Raw genomic sequence first — 23,734 nt, 5'->3', positions numbered from 1 at the left:
TGATTGTTGTTCTGAGGTTAGGTTCATCGCCGAGCCTTGGGACCGCTTCCCAGCACATCGCGCCATTGTGACCTTCAAGATAACCGCACGAGAAAGGGCTTTTCAGCACTCTGAATCCTGAAATGACTGACTCTGCTTACTCAGGCAGCATCTCCTGGGCAAATTACTCACTTTGTCACTCATTCTGGTTTCTTTGCTTTCTTGTTCTTTCTGCAGCGTGACACTGGAAGGCACCTCTGGGTCAGGCCCAGCCGTATCTTCATCACCATCACGCTGCTCTCTGCTCAAAGGGCACATTAGTCACTTGGGTACAGAAAGGATTAAGCCCAAGACTCTGCAGGACAGTTTTGTGCATCCCGGTCTGTGTTTGCTCATACAGGGGATTTCTGTACAGATGCTTCATTTTCCTGACTATCCTTAGCAACTCTTACCATTCGTTCTTTCCCAGAAATCCACCTGATCAAAGAAATACCCATAGACCTTGCAATAATTGCCAAAAAAATTGCTCTTCTACACCTCTGTAAAAGTGTGAATCTCTCTGACATGGAAAAGGAAGCCCAGGGTTTAGTGGCAGGTGATTGGGGTCAAAGAGCAGAAATGAGCCTTTTACCAGACATCCCACCCCGCCCATCCCTGGCATTGACCCAAAACTGCTTCATGGATCTCACCTGGGACCCACCAGGACACTGCTGCAGCCTGAAGTGAGCTTCCAGCTGTTGGGCACATCTGGATTTTTGACACGGCTATTGCTTTCATGCCACTGGGAGCCCCCGAGCTTCAGGGCATGGACATCTCCTACTTGACAGGGGTAAAGAAGCCTCCTGCCACCAAGCTCCTTCCCTTGGGACCCCCCAGTGCCGTCCCTGGCTCTGGCACATTCAGTGCTCTGCTGGCCCATCCCTGGAGCCCTTCCCCTTCTCCTGACACCTCCCCTCCGCATGGCCTCCGTTCAGCCCCGGGGATGCTTCCAGTAGGCACCTTTGTTCCAGGAAGGTGAGCAATAGTTTCCAGTCAACCAACCGTGACGGTTTCATTAAATGATTCTTATCCCTTCAAAAATGGCAGGCCTGAACTTTTTCTTTGGGTTCTTGTTTTCCCTCTTGTCACGGCTCTGCCATGACTGAGCCTGCTGCTGGCAGGGTTGCAGAGAGGTTGAAGAGCATTTTTGAAGATTGTGCTGGTTTTGGCTGGGGCAGAGTTACTTTTCTTCACAGTAGCTGGTACGGGGCTGTAGTTTGGATTTGTGACCCAAACAGTGCTGATAACCCAGGGATGTTTTCGTTACTGCTGGGCAGGGCTTGCGCAGAGCCAAGGCCTTTTCTGCTCCTCACCCCACCCCACCAGTGAGGAGGCTGGGGGGGGCACAAGGAGTTGGGAGGGGACACGGCTGGGACAGCTGACCCCAATGACCCCAGGGATATCCCATACCGTATGACGTCATGCTCAGTGTATACAGCTGGGGGAAGAAGAAGGAAGGGAGGGACATTGAGAGTGATGGCGTTTGTCTGCCCAGGTCACCGTTAGGCGTGATGGAGCCCTGGAGATGGCTGAGCACCTGCCTGCCCGTGGGAAGTAGGGAATGAATTCCTTGGTTTGTTTTGCTTGCCTGCGCAGCTTTTGCTTTACCTATTAGACTGTCTTTAGCTCAACCCATGAGTTTTCTCACTTCTACTCTTCTGATTCTCTCCCAACGCAGGACGAGCAAGCGGCTGTGCAGGGCTTAGTTGCCTGCTGGGGTTAAACCGTGACAAAGATGTATCCAAAAAGTTGTGTTCCTGCAGGTCCCCCTTGGTAACCTCTTGGCAACTTTATGTACAAACCTGTAATTAATTTGTGCTGCCCTTGAGCCAGCACTGCAGTGAGAGTTCTGCAGCCCTCAATTTTCTTCTCACTCAACTTTTAAGCTCTTAAAGGAATTGTCTGAATTCAGCGCTGAGCCCAACAGCGATGTCCTGTCTCCCAAAAGAGCATCTCTGGAGGAATACATCCCCTGACGAGCTCTGCAGACCCCTCTGACCAGCCCTCCCCACTCCCCTCCCTACGCAGGGCTGCCTGGAGGAGGCTCCTGCCCCACACATGGGTCCGTCAGGGGTAAATACCTATTTCCTAATAGGTGCTTCAGCTCCATCCCTAGTCCATGTTATCACATAAAAACTCGATCAGCTCACACCAAACACGTTAAATCTACCTTCAACCTTGACTTTCCCCAGGTGTCTCTCATAGCCAAGGCTGCAGGGAGGGCCCTGCACAAAATCTGCTGCTCAAACTCAGCAGCAGCCACAGAAGCCTTGTGCTCTCTTCCCTCTTTTACAGTAGTACAGTTTTGCAAGTAGAAAGGGCTGGTAAGGATAATCCAGTCAGTTTACCTCATCAGCCACAAGATTTTCCTTATTTTGCAGAGATTTGGAACCACCCCAAGAAAGTTGATATACACTTTTTTATTTGGCCCTCGGTGCTGGCTCAGATGCTCTAGTCAACTGCCTGCTTTAACATGAGCCAGAGGTATCTGTCTGTCTGCACAGGAGATACCTGAAAGGCTGATACACAAATACTAATCTCAACTGCGAGATATAAATCAAGTCCGCGTGCTTTGTTACTTGACAGTGGCAACTCTATTCATCAGCAGATCAACTATGCTAATAATGCTCATAAATAACTTTCCTGTTTATTATAATTAGACATTGATGTGAATGTGACTTGTCTGACATGCTGATGTGCAAGACCACTCATCTGGTATGAACTTGGGCAGAGTTCTTGAACCTGATTTTTAACCTTTAGCTGGTATAAAGCAGGGAAAATTCCCTGATAATTTCACCCAAGAAAATTTTTTCATCCGTTTGCCTTTGTTGTTCTGCTTCTGTTGTAAGTTTTGAGAAACTTTATGACTGCCCTTCCTTTCCTGTCCATTTTGGTCTTTTCCCCGTCCCCAAACACTGCCAGGTCATGCAGGACCCACATTAACACCCAGGCACCGCTTGTTTGCCCCCAGGAAACCTGCTGTTTGAAAAGCACTGTTGGTGTAAAACACTACATCTCACTGAGGACTGGGGCTGAGCTCCTGCTTTCATCACCAATTTCCTCTGCGAGCATAAACCAGTTGCTCGCTCTTGATACACTTGGCTTTACACACAGCTGTGAGAAGGCGATGACACGTTTTTCTCACTTTGGTGATTCACATGTGATGAATCCTCTTGGGGCAGGGACCTCTGCTTGCTGACAGGGCACCGTGGACTCATCCAACCCAGGCTGTGACCTATGTGCCTGAGATGGGGAGCACGGTTACCCGTGCTCCCTCCTGACTCACCTCCGAGGGGTAAATGGGATTGTAGACAACCCAACTCACCCCTGCACCCCGGGAGAGCTACAGTCCTGCCTTCGACTTCCCCAGCCATCCTAAGAGTTCAAGGCCATGGGAATGGGAAGGTGATCAGCCCAGACAAAGGAAAGATCCCGTTAATAGCATAGGGTGGCTAATTGAAGTTGATATTGACTTGTGAGCGAACAGCACCAAGGAGAAGGCAGGCTGAGTTTTAACTTGAGTCAGCATCACCAAACTAGCTCATGGGAGATGCAGTACCTGCAGTGCCCAGAGTAACCAGACCAGGACCCCGGTCGGAGGCACCAGGTGCTCCCAGAAGACCTGGAAATGTGACAGTGCCTCCAAACAAAAAGCTTTTGTGTGCTTGGAGTACATCCCAGCAGCTGTGCACGAGGGCTGCCTGATGGTACTGGTGATACGTATTTAATGACTGAGAGCAGGGGTGAGGAGAGGGACCAGCACTTCCAAACAGACCATTTGACACCTTTAAAATCCAAAAGGAGGATGCACAGTTTCTTCTTTTTGTTGTGTACAGCTGCTGTATACATATGGATGAAGAACCTCCATTCCAAGCTAACCCTCTGGGATGGAGGCAAGTCTCTGCTCTTGACCATATCCTCACAGATACACATCTGGCCACTTTGCTAAGAGCGTTTTCCAGAAGCATTCGTAAGGTGACTCACAAAGGTCTGACAGGGTCCGCTGGCACCCCATACCAGTGATACACTGTGTGACACCTTTGCACAGAGCCGACACGCCATTCTCCCACTGCACCAGCAGAACTTGGCATTTCCCTGAATCCCCACCACCACCTGCCTTTTCCTAAAGGGGCCGATTTTCTGCTCCTCTGGATGAGCACTATAGATCTGTACGGAGAAGTGCTGTTCCCCTTCTCCAGTCTCCTGACGGTGCAGCCTTATCAGCAGTCCTGACCTGTATGATACACCCAGACACGAATGGGCCAGCAATGCTCAGTGAACAAACTATAAGGCTAATAACAGATACCCCAGGGGCTAAACACACAGGGATGCCTTTATCACCCGTTTCCTACAGATAAGAACCTGAAACACCAATAAACCTGACATGCACTGGAAGACTTGCGTGCATCACCCACCGCCACACGTGGCTTGCTCTGAGGAGTGACCCTGCACGGCAACTTTTACTGTTTTAAAAGCACTGCATGACTCGCTGAGAGCATCCCTGAGCATTATGCTCCGTGAAGCATCACCGATCCCTTGAGGCACATTTCTTTTCCAATCATCCCTCAGGATCAAAGCCTGAGGAAAAAAATGTTAAAAAGGATGGCTTTGCCCTTGGTGTGCTGAAAGACCGGTGCTGCATCTCTGATGCAGGGCATGCAGCCTGCTTACATGAGCAGATCTGGAAGAGACCTCTGCCTTCAACTCTCTCCGGTGGCTACGTTGTTAACCTGGGATTTCCACTAAAGCACAAGAGCTATATGAAAACCAGCTTGTTTGCTTTGCAACTTAATAAATAAAACTCATTTCCCAGATTGCTGCTTTGATTAGCCAGGTGGAGGCTGCTGTTTGAATAGTAAGGTGCTTATCTGAGATGGTAAAGCTCTTGAATAAACTGTTCCAGAGTGGTGAGCTCAGATCCGGTAGCCCGGGCTATTTTTAAGTCTCTGTTTTATTTGATGCAGCTAAATTTTCACTCTAGCCCAGGAACTCAGTGCCGGATCCAGGATATAAATAGAAATTAGTCTAGCAGGCTGCAAAAACAAACCAGTTTGAGATTCCTGGTTCCAGCTATCTGCCTACAGCCCTCGCTCTTGGCACCTGGACAAGCAGCCAGCTGGGAGGAAAGACCCAAACGTCATGGCTAACATGACCATCCGCTCTGCCGCTTGGCTTTGCTCACCGTAAGCAAACCAGCTGTGACGAGGTCACCTGTTTATAAGGAAAAAATGACTTACTCAGATCAAAAAGAGGCTTGGAAATGCATCTCCTGCAAAGCTTGGCACACTCTTTGAAAAGAAAAGGCCCACACTTACACTGAAGTCTGCTCCATTTCTGCTGCAAGTTTCTTTCATTTCCCAATATCCCAATGAGAGGGACTGGGCTTCTTGGGGTGCTAAAACTCCCTGCCTCCCCGAAGCCAGGGATACACAGAGAAAAGGATGGTGGGAGAAAACAAAATCCAAAAGGTAATGCCAAGCACAAGAAAGAAAATACTAGATGAGCGTGGGGCCAATGGCTACAAGAGAATTGCTGAATTTCATCAGCTTCCTAAAAGGCCTGGCTATTTCAGCAAGCATGGCTGCTCAAAGGATTTGTTTCCCTTTTCCAAAATTAAAATAAACAAGGATGCTGCCAGCTGGCAACCAGGGAAAAGTCTCCACAGGGATACATCCGCCCAACAGCATCCTCCAAAAAAGCTGTTTTCTGGAGTGCATCATGGAAACTACCACGCCATGCATGCTCTGGGTACATCTCACCGGCAGCTGCCAAGCACATCCACATCAGTCCTCGCCTGTGCTTCCCAAGAGCTCCCATCCTGCCCCATGAAGGTGCTTTCAGGTGGGTTTGTATCAACAGCCGTCGGGTGCTCCTGGGTCACCTCCTCCCACTAACACCAGGCTTGAGAGGTCTGGGGAACAAAAGCAGCTCTGGTCCCTGCAGAAGCCACACAGGGTCCATCGCTAGTTTGGTTTTACTCCTTCTGCAACAAATTATTGCACATCCCGAGGACCAGCCTCTTCCTGTTCCTTCCTTGAACCGGCATCTCCCAGCCCAGCCACGATTACCTTTTGGCAAGTGGTTGCACAGAGAAGTAGTCAAAAAAGGGGATCGTTGCCTTAAATACTTTGTCGGTGGGATACAGTGGGGGAGGCAGCGTGCATGCTTCCATTTCAGAAACAGCAAACGGAGAAGAAGAAATTGTAGCCGTGTCCCTGCAATCACCATGGGCAGAATACCAAAGCCCCCAGTTCCCACACAGTCCCAAAATACGGGGAGGGTTTTGAGAGCGACTGGCTCCCAGTCACGGAGAAAGCCTGTGATAAAGCCTGGATGGAGCCCAAATTGCCCAAAACTCGATAGCCACAGGACTCTGCGCTCCCTGACATCAGCGGCTTCAGATCTGCAGAGGAAAAACACACTGATCGGTTTTCTATGCCTTTCAAGCACGTTGCAGTAGCTTCTTGCCACAGTAATTTGTAATACAGAGTTTCAATACTATCTAGGAGTTAATGCAACCCTGTCTCTAGTGCCAATGGACGTGATAAAGCAGAGCTACTGGAATGGATTAGGTACAGAGCTTTTTACCAACAGAAATATGGATGAATGCAAATTTATAAAACCCCTCTATCTAGCAGCCTATCATAGGAAATGAATTCTAAAGCATCCTCCAGGAAACTACAGTGTTGGCAAAATTCATCAGAAGAACATTTAATCTCCTTGGTACTTTGTTATTTCTTTATCCCATTTCTCAATTCTTTTTTGTTGACTTCTTACAAAAGAAAAAGAACAACAATAATAGTGTAAGGTGGTCAAGGGAAAATATGAGCTAGCTGGGGTTATTTCTATGAACAACTATAGTAATGGGCTTGAACATTCAGTGAAAGCAGATGAGACCGTAATTCTTAATAGGTATATATTTAATAATCCAAAGTCTGGAAGAAGATGATTAATTACCTTTGCAGGGAATTATTTATTAAGATTTATACCAAGGAGGAAATAACATTTCCCTGGAATCAATGCATCTTTAAATTAATAATTTTTTGAGACCTGTCTTTTGACACAACCTATGATGGCCCAAGCCACACCAGCCATTTAACTCCCTGTGCCCGCTTTCCCTCTCCCATCTGAGTCCTGCCCCACTCCTTGGCTCTCGCTAACACCCAGGACCCGAGGAGGGGGTTGCAGGGCTGCTCAGGGCCTCTGAGACCCTGGTGCTTGGGATCCCACCCAGGGACGGATGAAGACCCCCATCAGGGTCCGTACCATAGGGCAGTGCGAGGCCACACGCCCTGGGAGCGAGTTGCTCCTTGCACCACTGCCCCGGGCAAGAGCTGCGACAAACTGTGTTTTTTTTTTAATCCTGTCAGCTTCCTCCAGCCTCTCTCACAGGGGGTGCTTTCCTCAAACAAAATGAAGTGCGGTCCCTGCCCAGAAAAATGCCTTAGTTAATCAGACGTGAAGAAAATGGAGAAATGAAGCTGCTTGCATAAGAGCACAGCAAGAGCAGAGCCAGGAGAGGAGCTGGTATCTCCTGTGATACCCAGGGCACTCAACTGTTGTGCCTGTTCAGGAAACCCCACACACAATTTGTCACATCCTCCGTGTCTGTCTCATGGTGAAGGAGAAGAGCAAGGATTAAAAAAGGAAGGTGGCTCTGCAGGGGTGCTGCGTGGCCCCAAGCGAAAGAGCTGAGCACGGTTGGCAGGATGGTCTCAGGTCACATCCAGAGCACCGGTCCTGCACCGACTTGTGCGTCACCAGACCATGCCAGGTGGCAGAGGCATTTTGGCATTTCTTTATCCCAGGAGACATCATCTGTCCCTTATAGAGGTGACTCCTGAAGATCTTTTAGCCCTGAATTCCCTCACTACTGTCCAGGGAAGCTGATTCAGGATCAATCATCTTTGACATGGAAATCAGATAGCAGAGAGGAGAGGATGGATGAAAAACTTTGCTTGGGAGGCTGAATGTGCAGGCAGCAAGATGAGTTATCCCATAATGGCAAAACACAGACCTGGGACAGACCAAGTGCAGCCCAGCCTCAAACAGGACAGCACAGGCACATCTCACAACTCAGATCTCCGTCTTTTCACTCGTCTTGCCACAATTACTCTACTGGTGAGATTTTGACTGGGTTGATTAGACTGTTCACTGGATTGGACCTACGGAGACAGCACCTGCTGTGCAGCGTAGGAATATCTGCTTGATTTCTTCTCGTTACCCCTCAATAGTCATTAATCCATTTTTCCTAGGAACACTTTACTCAGGGACACTGGGGGTAGATTTCAGGATCAGGCAGAAAGTCCCAGCTTTATCACCCCAGCCCAGAAACTGCTGCAGAGATAGGATGGACACCATCGACTGTTGTTATCTGCAAAGGAACCCTTCCTGCCATGTAACAGGGAGAGCAAGAGCAGACTGGAGCTGGCCCATGCACCAGCAGCTCTGGCTCAGCAGCTGCTCCTCGATGCTCTGGAGCAGCAGCACTGTGTTCTCTGTATTTGCGACCGAGCACGACCAATGCATGTGTTGAGGGGTCTCACTTCATCCTCAGATAAGCAGAGTACGACTCTTGCTCAGCCCAACTTTTCTCACGTAGCAACAAGAGGTTCTGTTTTCTCAGGCATTGGGGTCAATCTCACACTCCAAAGCTTCGGCTGAGACAAGCATCCCAAGCCATTTTCACTACCCCTTTTGCAAGACCCATCGTCACCTCCATCCGCAGCATTGCACTCTTAGCATTTGCAAAGAGGCGAGTGAGTGCACCCAGCACGGAGCAGGCAAGCATCAGGTCTCATCTCCATGGTCACATTCAGCATCGTTGCTGCTTATCTGGGGTCTATCTGAAATCTTTGCAAAGCCTCCAAATTGTGACTTTTTAAAGTGAATTTTCAGCACTTCCCAATTCCAGTCAGGCAGAACATCTGACGAGAAGCAGCTTTCCTGCAGTCAGCCTTTTGGTTTCAGGCACCCTAGGATGCTCATTGATGGGGTTAAGCTGGGTCCCCTTCGTGGTGCCACGTACTGAACGTGCACACGGGTGGGAGCAGCCTCTGCCCCACCGCTTTGCTCACGGACCCATCTCCTACAGCCACATCCCTGTGCGAAAAGGGATGCTGACTTAGCCAACCTAATTTAGAAAGTGGGTTAATCGACTTAATCTCCCTGTGCTAAGGCTAATGAGTCACTTGAAAGCAGCTTGCCTTAGAGGGGTTAGTCAGACCTTTGTTTGGGATTTTCAAAACCTCACAACCCACAATCTGAGTCTCACTGGAAGTCTGTTAGGTGGTTCTGAAAATCCCACTCTCCATCCACTCTGAGATTTCAGTATTGCAGAAGCTTTGGCTTGCTGGGCTTTTTGCAAAGACATCAATTTCACCCTCTAATAAGCACATAAAACTTGATTTCAGCCCCACTTACAGTGCTGTAAATCCAGGTTAACTGTATTAAAGTCAAAGGAGCTGACGCTGGAGACTTAAAACTACTATAAGTAAAAGTCCCATCAGGTCTATGCAGTCAACAGCCTGGCCTACAGCCACCCTGGGCTGATTTGTAAAGCAGCCTAGAGAAATTTCTCTATAAATGTTCCATTAATATTAACAGCTAAATCCCTGGCCTGCTTTAAAAACCTCACCCTCACCTAAGTTAGTAGCAACTGTTCTTATTTAATTTGCTCCCAAAGCTGACAGACAACACCATCAGTGGTTGAAAGCTGATGTAGTGCTGTTGAAGTCAACCACATTTATTACTGTCTTTAGCAGGGCTATAGTTAGTACCTTGGCTAAGGACCAAGTTTTTGCACCATCCCCTTTCAAGCTAGTGGACAAAATCTGATCAGAAACCACTGAAGACCTCAGTGCTATGACTTCTCCCTCAATTTTTCATCTAAACTTCACCAAGCGGAAAATTCCCCAGGAGTATGAGTTCTAGTGGGTTATTTTCTCCTTCAAGAAATTACTTTTGAGGTTTTCTAGTATTCTCCTGCCATGAGAAAGAGTTTTAAGTAAAGCACACCCTGAAGCTGATGCATCGGTCCTTGCATTATGCCCAGCACATGAGGTATGCTGGGCGATATTCACCAAACGAGGCAGCTTATTAATAAAAAGAGAGCGGCCTTTTTTTTCCTGAACTAAAAGCAGCGACAGAGCCAACAGCCAAGCACAGCCCTGGTCCATCCTGTACCTAATAAATCCTTTGTGCCGACTTCCCCGCGGCTCCTCGGGACGGTGAAACAGGGCTCAGCAAGGCACAGTTCACCCCGCACCGCTTAGACTTTCCCCAGTACCTGACTAACAACATCCCAAACCTGACTAATACCCAAAGCAATAGTTTCACTCAGGTGAGAAGGAGGAATTAAACACCACTTCATGTAAATAATATCTGGCTATTTAAACCCAACAGCCTGACCCAGAGGGAATTTCTCACAGAGGCAAGAACTCCCCGCCGTTTCCTATTTGCATCCCAGAGGATCCTCCCCTCCTCTCTCACCTGCCCTGTGCCCTAACCACCATGGCCCTGGGCGTAAAAAAACCCCAGGAACTTCAAATGCTCAAAGGAAGAGGGCAGCCACTCATTACTGCTATCACTGATGGCTCCTGATGCAGCTTTCTCATTGTTTCAGCCTGAAAAGAAAAAATCAATCTGTGGTCCAACCACATACCAACGCACAGTGCTGTCAGGCGAGACACTTCCCTCTCCATCCTGCTGCTGCAGTCTCTCTTTTGTTACTAGAAGCTCTGCTGTGCGTTACGTGCCATGGTTTGTCATTGGAAATGAATCTGGGGTCCCAAAAAAATCAGAAGTCAGAATACTCAATCATGAACCAAACGTCCTTTGCTCATTTGGCTGCCCTACAGCATTGTAGCATGATTTAATCGCAGATGCGACTCTTTCCTAATAAAAAACTGCATCGCATGAGACTCGTTGCAAACATAGCGGTAACATCCAAGGATTTTGGATAAATGCTTTCTGCTTGAATATTTAAGGATCCCGATACTACTTTTGGCTTCAGTCAAAAATAGTTCATCTCTTGAAGTCAGGAACTCTCATTTTTGGTGATAGGTGAGCCTGGATGCTGGCAGGGAGGGAGGAAGAGCATCTGCATCGCCCTCTGCCATGGCGTGCTCCAGGTAGCACCTGCCGAGCGGGGACGGAGGCAGGGACGGCTCCCTTGCTCTCCCACATCCCACTAAATCCAGCCCGGGGACCACATACTGGTGTGGTTGCACTGATGCCCATGCTGAGTGAAAAACACAACCACAGCTTTTCGAGAGAAGGCAAATTTACTCTTATAAATCATTTCAGATCATGTGAAGAGTCAGTTTTAGTTTTGGTTCATAACGTGAACCAACTGAAAATCTGAAACTGGAAAGTCATCACAGAGAAGCAGAAGAGTGGGCAGCTCGTAAGAGAAGAATAAAGGCACAACAGCAAATTCCCCATGCAGAAAAATAGAAAGTGTTATGAAGAACCAGCATAGTTGCAACAAGAAGTCTTTCAGAAAATCAGAATGAGCAATAAAGCACCTAGAAATGCAGATATACAGGTAAATACCACCTAAGAGTGGCACAAGTATTTAGTGATAAATGCAAATGCTGAGGTGCAAACTGAGATGTAGATAGAAAAGTTTAAAAGAGCCACCAAAAAAAGGTTTTCTGCATTCATTGGAACTTAGAGGAAAAGAAAAGGAAACACTGAGAGCCGAAGGGAGAGCTACAGTATTAGATATCCTTATTGTTTGTCTTCCGAGAAAAACACCAGCTTAATTCTCACCAGCTGCCAAGTAATGAGGCGTGAATACAGCACAAAATAAAGACTGCATACATTTTTTAAAAATGCATCAAATATTTGGTAGTATTGAATACCCTGGTGAAAGACTCTGAAGCACTAACAGCCATCACAATGTCATTGAAGACAGTGGTGACCTGGGGACCAGAGGAAGGAGGGAGACAAGCCGGTCACCCAGAAAAGCAGAGTAAAGCAGAGCGGGGATAGTCAGGAAGATGCAACATCAAAAGGCTGAACAGTTTCTACGTGAGCCCTCCAAAGACACTGCAATACAAGAGACAACCAAATAGCATTTCTCAAGCAAATTGGGTCACATAACAGCCTTTCTGACAGTGTCGATAAGACGAAGCAAATATATCCAGTTTCAGCAGGGCTTGGAGCACTGTTTTACATGTATGCCTTTTCTGTCTGGGTTTTTAAGGCTGCCCTGTATGACAGCAGGCTGCTAAAGAAGATGCACATGAGTCCTTGCAGTCCATGTTCACTCATTTACGTGCGTCCAGAGAAGATGCAGGGGACAGTGATCTTTATCCTGTGCTTTGTGGGTAAATTATCTCAAAATATCGTTCCTTCAGAGGTTGCCAGTAATTGCTAGAAATGCCCAGCCAAGAATGATAACTGCAGCAAGGCTAGGCCAGGTGATGGCTCCCATGCCATTAAAACAATTAGCAAACAGGACATGAAATACACTCCGAGGGATCCCCTCCGTTGGCTCTGCTGCTGGTACTTGCTCAGAGTGCCTGGGGATGAACCAAGCTGGCCTGGCCTTGCTCCCCTCCTGCCCTTTCTCCACGGGGGACCAACCAATCCACCACCTCTCTCTGGGGCTCTTACAAGCCCCCCATCCTCCTGAAACCCTCCCCATGATGGCTGGGTACTTTCCATGTCATAGTTATTTCTGAGTTGCATTGGTGTCTCGCTTTCCCTCCCAGCAAGGATTTCACCTTGCCAAGGGCTGGGAAAGGCGCAGATAAAAAATTTTGGGGGTATTTTGCCATGAAAGGCTTGCCGTCACCTTCATCTCTCCTCAAACTTGCAAATGCCAGGACCAATTATTCAGAAATATGCTTTTTGCCAAGTCTGCATCCCGGCTGGAGAGGAGGAGCTGGGCTGGGCCAGTGACACGGACCCATAAGCAGGATTGAGCAACATGCCACAGCAAAGACATCACCAGGGTGACAAAAGCCAGTCCCACCTGAGAAATGTTTGATTCAAGAGGAATTCCCCACCATCAATGCCAAGAACAAAGCCTCTGGAAAAACACAATGCCAACTTTGGCTCCAAAAAAGCTTCTCCCAGTCTTGTTGTCCATAGTCACAAATAATTGCCATCGCAAGAGTCTCACCAGCTTCTGTGCACCAAGACCCCTCCGTCCCTGCATGCTGGACCTCTGAAGGAAAGCCTTGTTTGGACTTGCTGACATTTTGCTTACGCCTTGACTTCTCCTGATGCCAATGAGGTTTTCCGACATAGGGTTTCAGTCTACCTGTGGTTGCTTTTCAGCACTTAAGTAAAAGGCAGCAGCACCATGTTTACAGAAGCACATTTTGCCTCCTTGCTGCCCTGCAGCCTGCTCCGGAGCAGCAGCCGCGATGCTCAGCTGGTTTGCAGTGACCCAGCCCCCCGGGTGCTAAATGTCACCCTTCCTTTCTGCCGCACTGGACCAGTCCCCTAAACCCATCTCCTTTCCTCCTAAGCAAGCAGGTGTTCGAAGAAAGATGTGACTGGGGAGTTAAGCTGAACTAGTGGGAGAAGGGCAGGTGTAGCAATGCTGAGGGTAAAATCCACCAACAAAATTGGGAAAATAGCAGGTATTTAGCTGTGGCCACATCGCTCCCTGTAACAGCTTTAGTTTGATTCACACTAAAGGTATCTTCAGGTCTATCTGGAGAACCCACATGTCGTGGAGGTGGCTACAGCAGAGATGCTCTGAAATGGAGTTAGCCTGATGGCAGGAGATGAGGTCCCTCATTAACTTCACAAGTAAATGTTCTGTAGTCATGGGCAATATCGGACGTTTCAACGGATGATAGGTTGCCTACAGCCCATAGATTAATTCGATGACTAATTTTTTAGAAGTGCTTGCACTTCTTGAGAAGGAGAATCAAGAGGCTGAAGAGTCTGGTCTTCAGAAAAGCTCGGGTCTCACGTCAGCACTCGATAACCTCCCTGCTTTTCCCAAGATCCTGGAGAACTGGGTGTTGTGTTTTAAAGAAAACATGGCCTCGAGTAGCCTGATATAAACTGCAAAATGCTGAGCAGTTATGACCATAATTTGCTGCTTATAAGGGGACTGAGCTGTTCCGAAAGCCCAGCCCAGATTATGGGTTTCAAATACTAGAAAATCTGTCCCTGAGCTCTTAATCCAGTTTAGGGGCTCATCACGAATGGAGCTGATCCATTCTTGGAAGGAAAACTTGGCAAAAGCAGTCTTTCTCCACTATATCACTCCAAACCGCATTCAAATCTCAGGCCAAAAAATCTAGATTGGAGAGTAATTAAAACCTGTAACAGCCTCTCTCCGTGACGGAGGGAAGCGGTGATATCGGGGGAGCAGTCAGGGTTGATTGCACAGGAACAGGACCAACTCCAAAACTCACTTCTCGGGCTGCTCTTCAGCTCACACACCTGGATGGGAGCTGAACGCTCCTCGGCTCCAATCGAGCTAAGCCTGTTTGTGCCAAAGAGCTGTTTTCTGGAGCCCTCCCGAAAACAGCAGGTTGTGCCTTGGTACATCAGTGCGTACAAACAGCTTTTCCCTCTGCAGAGCAAGACACAGGGAGAGGAGCTCAGTTCTCCTCTCCCAGCAGCATTACATCAGTACAGTGCTGTGGAGGTTAATAGAGTTTTTCTCCCCCTATTTATACTTGGTGGGAAGAAAAACAGACCTGCATGTGGCTATTCTTTTTTAAAAGTCTCTTCTAACAATAGATCTCTTTCAATAGCTCATTTACTGCCTGTCTGTGACTCCAATGTAAAATCTGTTCAGCTGTTGATCTAAAAGACTTCTCTTTCACAGCTAATCCTCAATGATCCTTGCTGGTCTCTGGCAGCCAGAGAATTATCTCTAGATTGCCCACATCAATAAGTTATCTGTTGTCTTGCTTATCTGTGCTTGAATTTGGTTAAGATTCTGGCTAATGTTGCATGAGATAAGATTCAGCTGATGTAGTCTTAGTCGTGCTGCTCAGCAAAACTGGTTGGAGTGGAAAAAATAGCTAAGAAGGATCTTTGCCATTAAAAATCAGCTTGTCTGATTTAGTCCATGGGTAGGAGCAGATGCACTGATGAAAATCATGATGCATTTGTGGAGTCTCACACATCGGCAGGGGAAATATGAAGTGGAAGAAGGGCCTGAGAAGTATTTGCTGCAAACAGAGACGAGGAGCACCGTAGGAGAGCACCTGTATAAATGCATGGGCACCTTGCTGGGGGCGAGCAGAGAGCGGAGATGTTCTCCAAGCCCAGGAGACCTCAGACAGCAGGAGATGCTTGGAGGCAGTGCATCCCAGGACAACTTCTCCTCCAAGGCCACTCCACTCTCCTTTTCTCTTTAGCTTAGCACCATCTAGAGGGATGCATCTGCAAACCCAAGGCGTCAGCTCTGCGGTGCACATTTGGCAAAGGACAACAGCCATCGGGAACATACTGGGGTTGGAGTCAGGGGGTGACCAGACAGTGGAAAGCAAAGCCTCAAAAAGAACAGTTGACTCCTCCAGCCGCCTTCACTATTTGTTAAAGCACAAGGCTGTGGTGCAGTCATTCCCCTTGTCCTGGTGAGCTCTTCTGTGAAATGGAAAGATGGGGCCTCCAGGGAGGATTGGAGGTTGGGGGGGTTTTAGGGGGAGGGGGAGGTCTGGAGGGGGATATTGATGGTTTGGGGTGGTTTTTTCTCGAATTTTTTTTTTGTTTAAACATCTACAGAACTTGCATCACATACTCACTCCCTTAGGCTTCAGTGACACCTGATGATGTGATGGGGAGCCCCCTGTGGTTTAGGGCGGAGGTCATTCTTCATGTCCATTCAAGCCTTTGCCTTTCACTAACACCACACAGCAGCAGGACAGGACATCAGCTGAACTAAAGGTTTCTCTGCTGCGTTTTACAGTTTTCAGCTCAGTGCATCAGAACTTACTCAAATCTCCCGACATGGAACACCAGAACACGACCAAGGGCAGGGTGGGGTAACATCAGCTCCTCTCTACCATCATCTCCAACACTGATCTTGCACTTTCTTCTGCAGCAGCCCAAGCCACTGACTTGCAGTGCCATGAGCTGCAATGCCTGCACTCCATCAGCCACGTCTCCGGCCAACCTTATCTAATCCCAAGGCAAGGGCATTGAAACCAAAGTCCGACCTGCCTGAATCAGTGAGTGCCTGGTTTGGAGGTAGGAAGCACATTGCCCTGGTCAAAGGGCAAAGCAGAAGCTTTCAGAACTCACCTAACTTCAAGATTAAGGAATACATACCAAGCATAAACAACAGCAAGGTTTTGCAGAGGATGCACAAAACCTGCATTTCTTTAGTAAGTGGCTGCAGTGACCCCGAGGACAGAAATCAAGCGGTGCTCAGGAGATGGTAGGGGGGGGAGGACCCTGGAGAAACCAAGGCCAATGCTACTGCCTACGTGTTGTCTGCTGGGGATGTCACCCTTACCTTCCCTGGCACACAACAGGACGTGGTATAAGAGGGTTTGAAGGTCTGGCTGGAGGAGGGAAGGACGTTCTCGTCCCTGCAGCGTTCAGACAGCAGCAGGAAAGGAGAGGAAAGGTCCCTTTCTTCACCCTTGCTCCACACAAGCAAAGCACACGCTGCAGCAATCCTCTTCAGCTCCACTTAGAGATCTCAGCACAAGGTTTACCTCCCCTCGTCTCAAACCTGGATCCTCCGTCAGCCACAAAGCACCAACAGCAGCTCCTCCAGCCAAGGCCAAACCATCTTTCCGGCATGCTCGGTGCCGCTGCCCGGAGCCAACGCTCAGAGCGATTTCTCCTTTCCGGGAGGTGGAGGGATGGATCCCACACCCGGCACTGCCCTGCCCGGGGCTGAGCCTGCCTCCAGCACCTGACCGGGTGTTACCAGAGCATCATCCCCCAGGGAGGGAGGGAAGGAGGAAGCTGGGCTGTAAAAAAATAAAACCACTGCAGAGCTGACTGCGAGAGGAGAGCGAGGAAGAGACAGGCTGGCTGGGAAGGACGGCTTTGCCGAGCCTGGGAGAAAATGGTTTGAGTAATTATCAACGGTAAGGAAACTTCTCGTTTGAGGCAGGAGAGCTTAGAGGGATTTCTGCATGGTAAATACTCTGCATATTTTATGGCCTTGGCTTGTGGGAGGAGAAAGGCTGGTGCTGGAGTGATTTGAAACACAGCCAGGACACCAGACTAACTCCCTTTTAGCCCATTAAATCCAGCCCCCTCCATTTCCTCTGTTACTTTTGGCCATAACCTGCCACGGGTCCAGAGCAACCCCCAGCTGATTCTCCTCTGCGAGGATCCCCAGGTCACAAAAAGGTCCCACTCTGGGCTCTCTGGGGAGGGTTTTTCGGGGTAGCTGATGTTTTGCATTGCTGCAGTGAGCAGACAAGTCTCCCCTTTCCCACCAGCCTGCTGCTACGTGGCCAGGAAGATGGGGACCCTGTGCAGCCGGGAGCACCAGGAGCCACCACCCTGCCCAGCGCATCCGCAGCCCCCCCCAAAGTAAGTCTGCAGCTTGGGGACATCCACACGCTTTTGTCCCAAGCACACTGGGGATGGAGGGGCCAGGGCTTGCAGGGGCTCACAGGCTGGCGGGGATGGGGACCTCCTGTTGGTGCCTGCTCACTCAGGCACACTGCTGCCCTGCGCACAGGGGAGATGCGCTGGGTGCCCATCCCTCCCTGCCTGGGCTCCAGTGACCATAGCCTTCCTCAGAGCCAGGCACTTTGTCAGAGAGAGAACCATTACAGGTAGAAGTTGCAAAAGTTTATTTTCCTTCCTGCTTTTTCTTCCCTCACTGGGTTTTGCCTTTAAATGTCATGGCTGCATCCCAACCCCTGACAGAGAGGATGAGCAAATCGCAGCCTTTGGAAGGGCAGCCAGGCTTGCTCTCGAGGTAATCAGAGGGGTGGGTGGATGTAACCTCCTGAAGCACCACTTCCCCAGAGCTATGTCTCCTCGGGGCAATCTTTGTTATTTCAGACACCCTGATAAATACCGAAACACATCACCACGCACCCCAGCTGGCAGTAAGAGATTTCTGTCCTTGCTGCCAATCTTCCCCAGCTCCTTCCTGGCCCATTTAAAACACACAAATCTCTATGACTTTGCAGATTACTCGTGTGATGCCCCCGAGAGCAGCTGCTCCTCCTGACCATCCCCAATTCAGCACGATGGGTACGGCAAGGACCCTCCTGGTTCCTCGCCCCTGCCCCAGCCGCGGGGGCTGCTCCTGGCGAGGAGGGCTCACCGGGGAGCTGCTTCTGCATCGCCCGGCCCTGCTGCTCAGGCGTTAAAGCTCGCAGTCAAAATGAAATCATTTTTGAACAGCAGAGAGAGAAATCTCAGCATGGGAAAGATCCGCCCCACCAACACCAGTTTCACTGGTTCAGTGGAGTCACCCCTGGTGGCTTTTGTACAAATATGCCCAGAGCTGCACCTGGGCACGAGCACATCCCCGGGCAGCTGCCTCGGTGGTCTGGTCATGCCCCGTGGTATCCTACCTCCGCCAGGAGCTCCAGGTTGTCACAGGAGCCTCGCAGGGCTGAGCCGTTCCCTTTCTGCTGCTCCCATGTGCTCTGTGTGAGGGGAGGAAAGGGCACTGCATGCCTAGGGGGTCCTATGAGATCTCCAGAACACCACCTTTCCCCTAAAATAACAGCTGAATCCTTAACGGGGGATGAGGTGAGGAAGAGGGGATGTCTCCCTTGACTAATGCCTTAATTAAGTGCATGTGAAGGGAAAGCAGAGCATTAGTCATCTGGCCTGCAATGGGAGCCAGGACTTTGCAAAGGTCCCAAACGGAAAGATCAGTGCGGGCACTTGGGTGTATTAGCGAGAGGAATCAAAAACTCCTCCGTTGAGCAGAGTTAAGCTCCTTCTCTGTGGTGAATTGCTGGGTGTTTAATCGCAATCAGGGGAGCTGCCCAGCTGGCACTAGCAGAGGGTCTGGCCCCGTGCCTTCCTGGCAGGTGGGGTACACCAGCCCCTCAGGTGCTGTGGGTGCAGGGGACTGCACCAGTGCGAAGGGCAGCGCTGGTCCGCACCCCTCTTTAGCACGGGGCAGCCCGTAGCTGTGAGCACCCCAGGGAAGGCTGGCCCAGGACAGGGTGTGAGGAGCGTGCCGCTCAGCAGAGGACAGATCTGGCTGGGAAATGTGGATGATCTGGAGGCACCGGTGGTGTCCAGGTCATAGCTTGGAAACTGCGGAGCTTTATCCCCTCCTTGCAGCAAGGTGGGCTTTCCTGGAGAGCTCTCTGTGTGGCCTGACCCCCTCACACCTACCTAATGTTGCTTACGGTTCCCATCGGGAGGTTTTCTGAGCACTTTGTCAGTTCCCACCTCAGTCTTTTCCTTTCACCAATAATCTTTCCCCTTGGCTAATCCTGAATCCCCCCCTTTCTGATGATGCTTGTGCATTTGCAGATGCAAAGGCAGAGGTGCCAGCAGCCCCCCAAGCAAGAGCCTCGCTTCCCAGGAACAGTGACCCCATCCAAGACCAGCCCTGCAGGTCCTGAGGGTAAAAGCCCTCGTGGTCCTCCCCTGAAGGCCACGAGCTTTCTTCTCACCGGTTTCCTCAGGGAATTCATTTGCTGGGAATCCTGCAGCCCAGGGATTGGAAAATATTAGCAAATACCTCCTGTACCTGCTCTCAACACGGAAGTGCAACAATAGAAAATGTTCTGATCAGTCTCTCCTTACCAGAATTTTCTAGCTGGCAGAAAAAAAAAAGATTGCCAGTGTGCATCAGGTGCTCCTGGCACTTTCAGACCGTGGAGCTCCAGAGGAAGAGCATGAGCCATTGCATCCTAGGAGCAAATCAGATTTTTACACTGTAAAATTCAATTGTGCTCCCAATGACATTGGTATACATTCAAACCATCTCCATGAAGGTAAAATCAGTTCCTGAGCTGGAGTAGGGAGTCTTAGAGCTTAGGTCTGTGGAAATCCCATGATGTTTTGTACAATTGCCTTCCCCGTGCCCAGTAAGCTGGTGACGCTGTCCTTCCTGGGCGGTCAGCACCCCGGCGTGATGCGCAGCACCCAGAGAGCAGAGGGCTGCAGGGATCACAGCTGGATCCCCCCTCCAGCAAACCCCGCACCGTTGCAGAGAGCAATGACGGCAGAATCGCAAACTCCACACGTGTGGGGAGGAAACTGCCCGACCCATCCCTGTGACAGCCCAAGCTGAACCAGAAATAAAGATGGATGAACAGAGGCTGGTTGGGAGCATGGTGGTCTTTCTCCTGGAATGGGTTTGCTGTCATTACGGTGTTTGAACAGACTGATGCTTTGCATCGTACATCAGTAGCACTGGGGCTCGCTGCTGAGGCTCGCCTTGCTGCTTGTGTAGGAAGAGAGGGATCTTGTCTCACCATTGCTCGTGAGAGAAACAACAGGGGAGGGAGCAGAGGCATCCTGCACCCCTGGGGAGAGCCTGTTGTAAGCTCCTGCGTCTCCAGGGCTCAGCCTCTTGCTGCTGCCCTGAGCAACGGTTTGGCTTTTGATACCAGAACTTTTCTGGTACGATATCGCATGAGGGGGAGATGCTCGGCACTAGGATGGGATGTAGACAACGAAGGGATGTGCACAAACTAGTGACATTAATTTTAAAACCCTCCTGGCTTTGTGCAGGGCAGGTGTCCCATATTGAGCTTCGTTAAGGTGGAGGAGGCACCAGCCCTGCCTGGGGGGCTGCAGGGCTCTGCAGGAGATGGGGAGGGAGGGAGGAAGGGCAGGCTGGAAGGCAGAGAACAGACCTGAATCTCCCGTGGACACTCAGCCACAGCAAGGCTGGAAAACACAGACCTTAGGACCCTTTATTCTGACCATTGCCACTCCTTAGGACAGCTATCACCACCAAACCGTGTGGTTCGGTGGTCAGGTAAACATCAGTGCATGCAGTCAGCTGAATTTCATGGCAATGCCTGGCTCTGGGGACAGAGAAGGACACCAGCAGTTCTCCCTTCACGGGCACCACCCGAGCACACAACCTCTTGTAGGCTTATAGGGCTTCCTTTCCCCTTCCCTCGTGGACTCCACACAAATGCTGAAGTCTCCTGCTCCCCACTGGCTCCTGTGTGTATGCTGCGTGCAAACGCAGTGGGGAGAAAGGAGAAAAGGAAAATCATCAAAGGAAATCAGCCTGTCCCAAAATGGAACAGAAAGGGAAGTTTGAAAAGAGCCGTGCTCCAGGATGCCCTACCCAGTGCCCAGCGCCTTCTCTAAGGTTTAATCCCACGGACCATCTTGATGTCCATCACCATCCTCCCAGGGGAGACAGAAGCAGCAGGTACCCAGCACCCTCCCGAGCTAGTTCTTAAGTGGAAAATTTGCCAAGTCATCAGCTGACACATTGTCCATGTCTGTCACAGGACAAAGCTCACCATCCCTGACTACGTGACACAATCATAATCCAGAGCAAACATCACATTTGCAACACGGCTATGCACAGATTTTCCCTCTTTTCCTTGTGTTAAAAAAAACCCAGGTACCTCGAAGGCATGGGGCTGGCACCTAGAGGCATTCCCCATGGCTCTTCGAGGCCCCCAAATAAGAGCAATGGGAAATTTCCCAAGGGAGCTCCAGGCTGCCCCTGGGTTGTTTCTGACCCCCAGAGCAGCTCCTTCGCACCAAGCCGATGGGCAGGCAGAAGGTCTCAAAGGTAAGCAGCTTTCCGGTGAGTGTCTTGCATGTTTTATTAGAGTCACATTTCCACTCGTTCATCCAGTAAGCCCAGGATGAACGATTACAGCCCTCTCCTCTGCCCCACGGCTTCTTCACACCGTTGTGTTTATTTCAGTGTTCTCCAGCCCCTCCAGTCACCTGCCCATGACCCAGCTCTGGCGTGTGTTGAGTGCGGTGGTCTCAATGAACTGGCAAAGACAGGGCACACTGCTGTGCTCCAGGTGCCCTCCTGCCAGGGCCCGAGGGAGCCGGCCGGTGACCAGGAGCCGGACATAGCATCCGCTGAAGATCACCAGGAGCTGCTGGGCCATCACCTGGAACGAGCAAGAGAGGTGTCAGAGCAGAGCATCTACCTGCGGGAAGAGTGGGTGATACATTAAATACCATTTGCTCCCTCATTCAAGGACTGTCCTTGTCTGAAAGAAACAGGACAGAAGCCAATGGTATATATAACTGTCCCAGATCCCCTTCTGGTCAGCAGTGCTGGCACACCGTCCCCACGGGGGAGTGACATGAAATGACCCCTCGCCAGTGGGTGGCCGGGCAGGCGGGCTGCTTGGGGACCTGCCTGCTCTGTCACTGCCTCCTCGTGCGTTTTTTTGCCGGTAGACAGCCAGAGAGCTTCAATTTGCAGGGACATCACCTGCACCGAATTCGCTTAGTAACAGTGAGCAGAAAACTGTAAAATAAATCAAAATCATCCCTTTTGAAGCTTCTTGCTGAGCGGGAATCAGGACACATTTGTTACTCAGCATGGCACAAGTCTTTGAAGGCACGTTCCCTGGAGGAGACAAAGGCTGAGCACATCCATGCCTCATCCCCAGCCCAGACAGAGGCGCTGGGTCCCTGTACGGACCCTGGGTAGAGGTTGTCTTCCAACAGGGATCCCCAGCCACCAGCAAGGAAAAGCCCAATCCATGAATTCCTCAAGGATTAAGCACTAGCTGCCCATTAAGTATTAACCGCCCAGCAGTGTCAGGGCTGGAGAAGGTGTGTGTGGACCTCCAGGCTTCCAGGTGCTTCTACTGGTGAAAAAGGAGGTGTTGCCCATGATGAGTTTTGGAGTCGTGGGGCCTGGGAAGGCAACTCGGTGCCTCTGTCCATCAGGAAAGGATATTTCTCATTACCTCCGGTGGGCCCTCGGGAACGAGGCGGAGCATCTCATTGCACGTCACAGGTTTTTTATTTAGGTTCACGCCACTGGATAAAAGAGGGGAATCTTCACATGAAGCCTCCTCCTTCGTCCCCGGGTCAGGCTGAACCACCGCCTCCATAACCACACAGAGCTCGTCCAGGCTGTGCCGCAAGCCCGACTGGAAGAGAAAGAGATTTTGGGGTTCTCCAAAGGCAGGCAGCAGAGGTGTCCTGAGGACAGCCTTTAAAGGGCACGATTTCCTCCTGTGAGTTTCTTACTCCTGGGAGTTACCAGACCAAGAGTAAAAAACAGCACTGGCCAGGAGCCGTGCCCAGCACTTGGAACTGAGTGTCTTCATCCCACAGCCCTGCTGCCATCAGCTGCCTCTTGTCCCAGCGACTGTTCCCAGCAGGATGGTCACAGCCTGGCACGGAGAACCTTGTCTTTAAAAACTGTACGAGTTATATCAGCTAATATGTAAATTGGTGTGTTACTGTCCATCCCTGGAGCTGACTGTCCATCCCTGTCCATCTCTCTGTCCATCCAGGGAGCTGAGCAGCCTGGAGATTTTCGGAGGGCTGTACCCCCTCACCTCTCATTCCACAACCATGGTCAGCAAGGGCAATTCAGCGCAGGAGAGCGCGGTGTTTGTATATTTATACACCCGCATAGAGGAAAATATTTTCTGAAGTCCAAGAGGACAAAATTTTTATACAATTAACCTGGTATGGTGTTTACTCATTCCTCAGGCTATCCCATTTATTTCAGGAGGACAGCTCAAGGTGTCAGCTATTTCAAGTTGCGACACATGCTTTCAAAATTTGCCCTTGGTTCTTGATGACTTTCCTTTATTAAAGTTTTATAGTTAATTATCCAGACATGCACGTATCACGGGGCCTAAACAAATTC

At 50.0% G+C, this 23,734-nt stretch overlaps 1 protein-coding gene across 1 annotated transcript in view; it reads right to left on the bottom strand.

The window, feature by feature from the left end:
- Nucleotides 1-21,824: 21,824 nt before the first annotated feature.
- The window catches only part of LOC104167232 (chromosome unknown open reading frame, human C9orf91), a 9,343-nt gene continuing 7,433 nt past the window's right edge, over nt 21,825-23,734 (bottom strand). The window contains exons 7-8 of the mRNA XM_009707431.1: nt 22,818-23,003; nt 21,825-22,004 (exon numbers count right to left, since the gene is read on the bottom strand). Of these exons, the coding sequence (XP_009705733.1) occupies nt 21,825-22,004; nt 22,818-23,003 (366 nt within the window). The remainder of the gene's footprint in view (nt 22,005-22,817; nt 23,004-23,734) is intronic.

The sequence above is a fragment of the Cariama cristata genome, unplaced genomic scaffold, assembly GCF_000690535.1.
Source record: "Cariama cristata isolate BGI_N322 unplaced genomic scaffold, ASM69053v1 scaffold7909, whole genome shotgun sequence".
Classification (NCBI taxonomy): Eukaryota; Metazoa; Chordata; class Aves; order Cariamiformes; family Cariamidae; genus Cariama; species Cariama cristata.
Note: the sequence above shows the minus strand (reverse complement) of the source record. Positions and strands in the feature narration are given on the sequence as shown.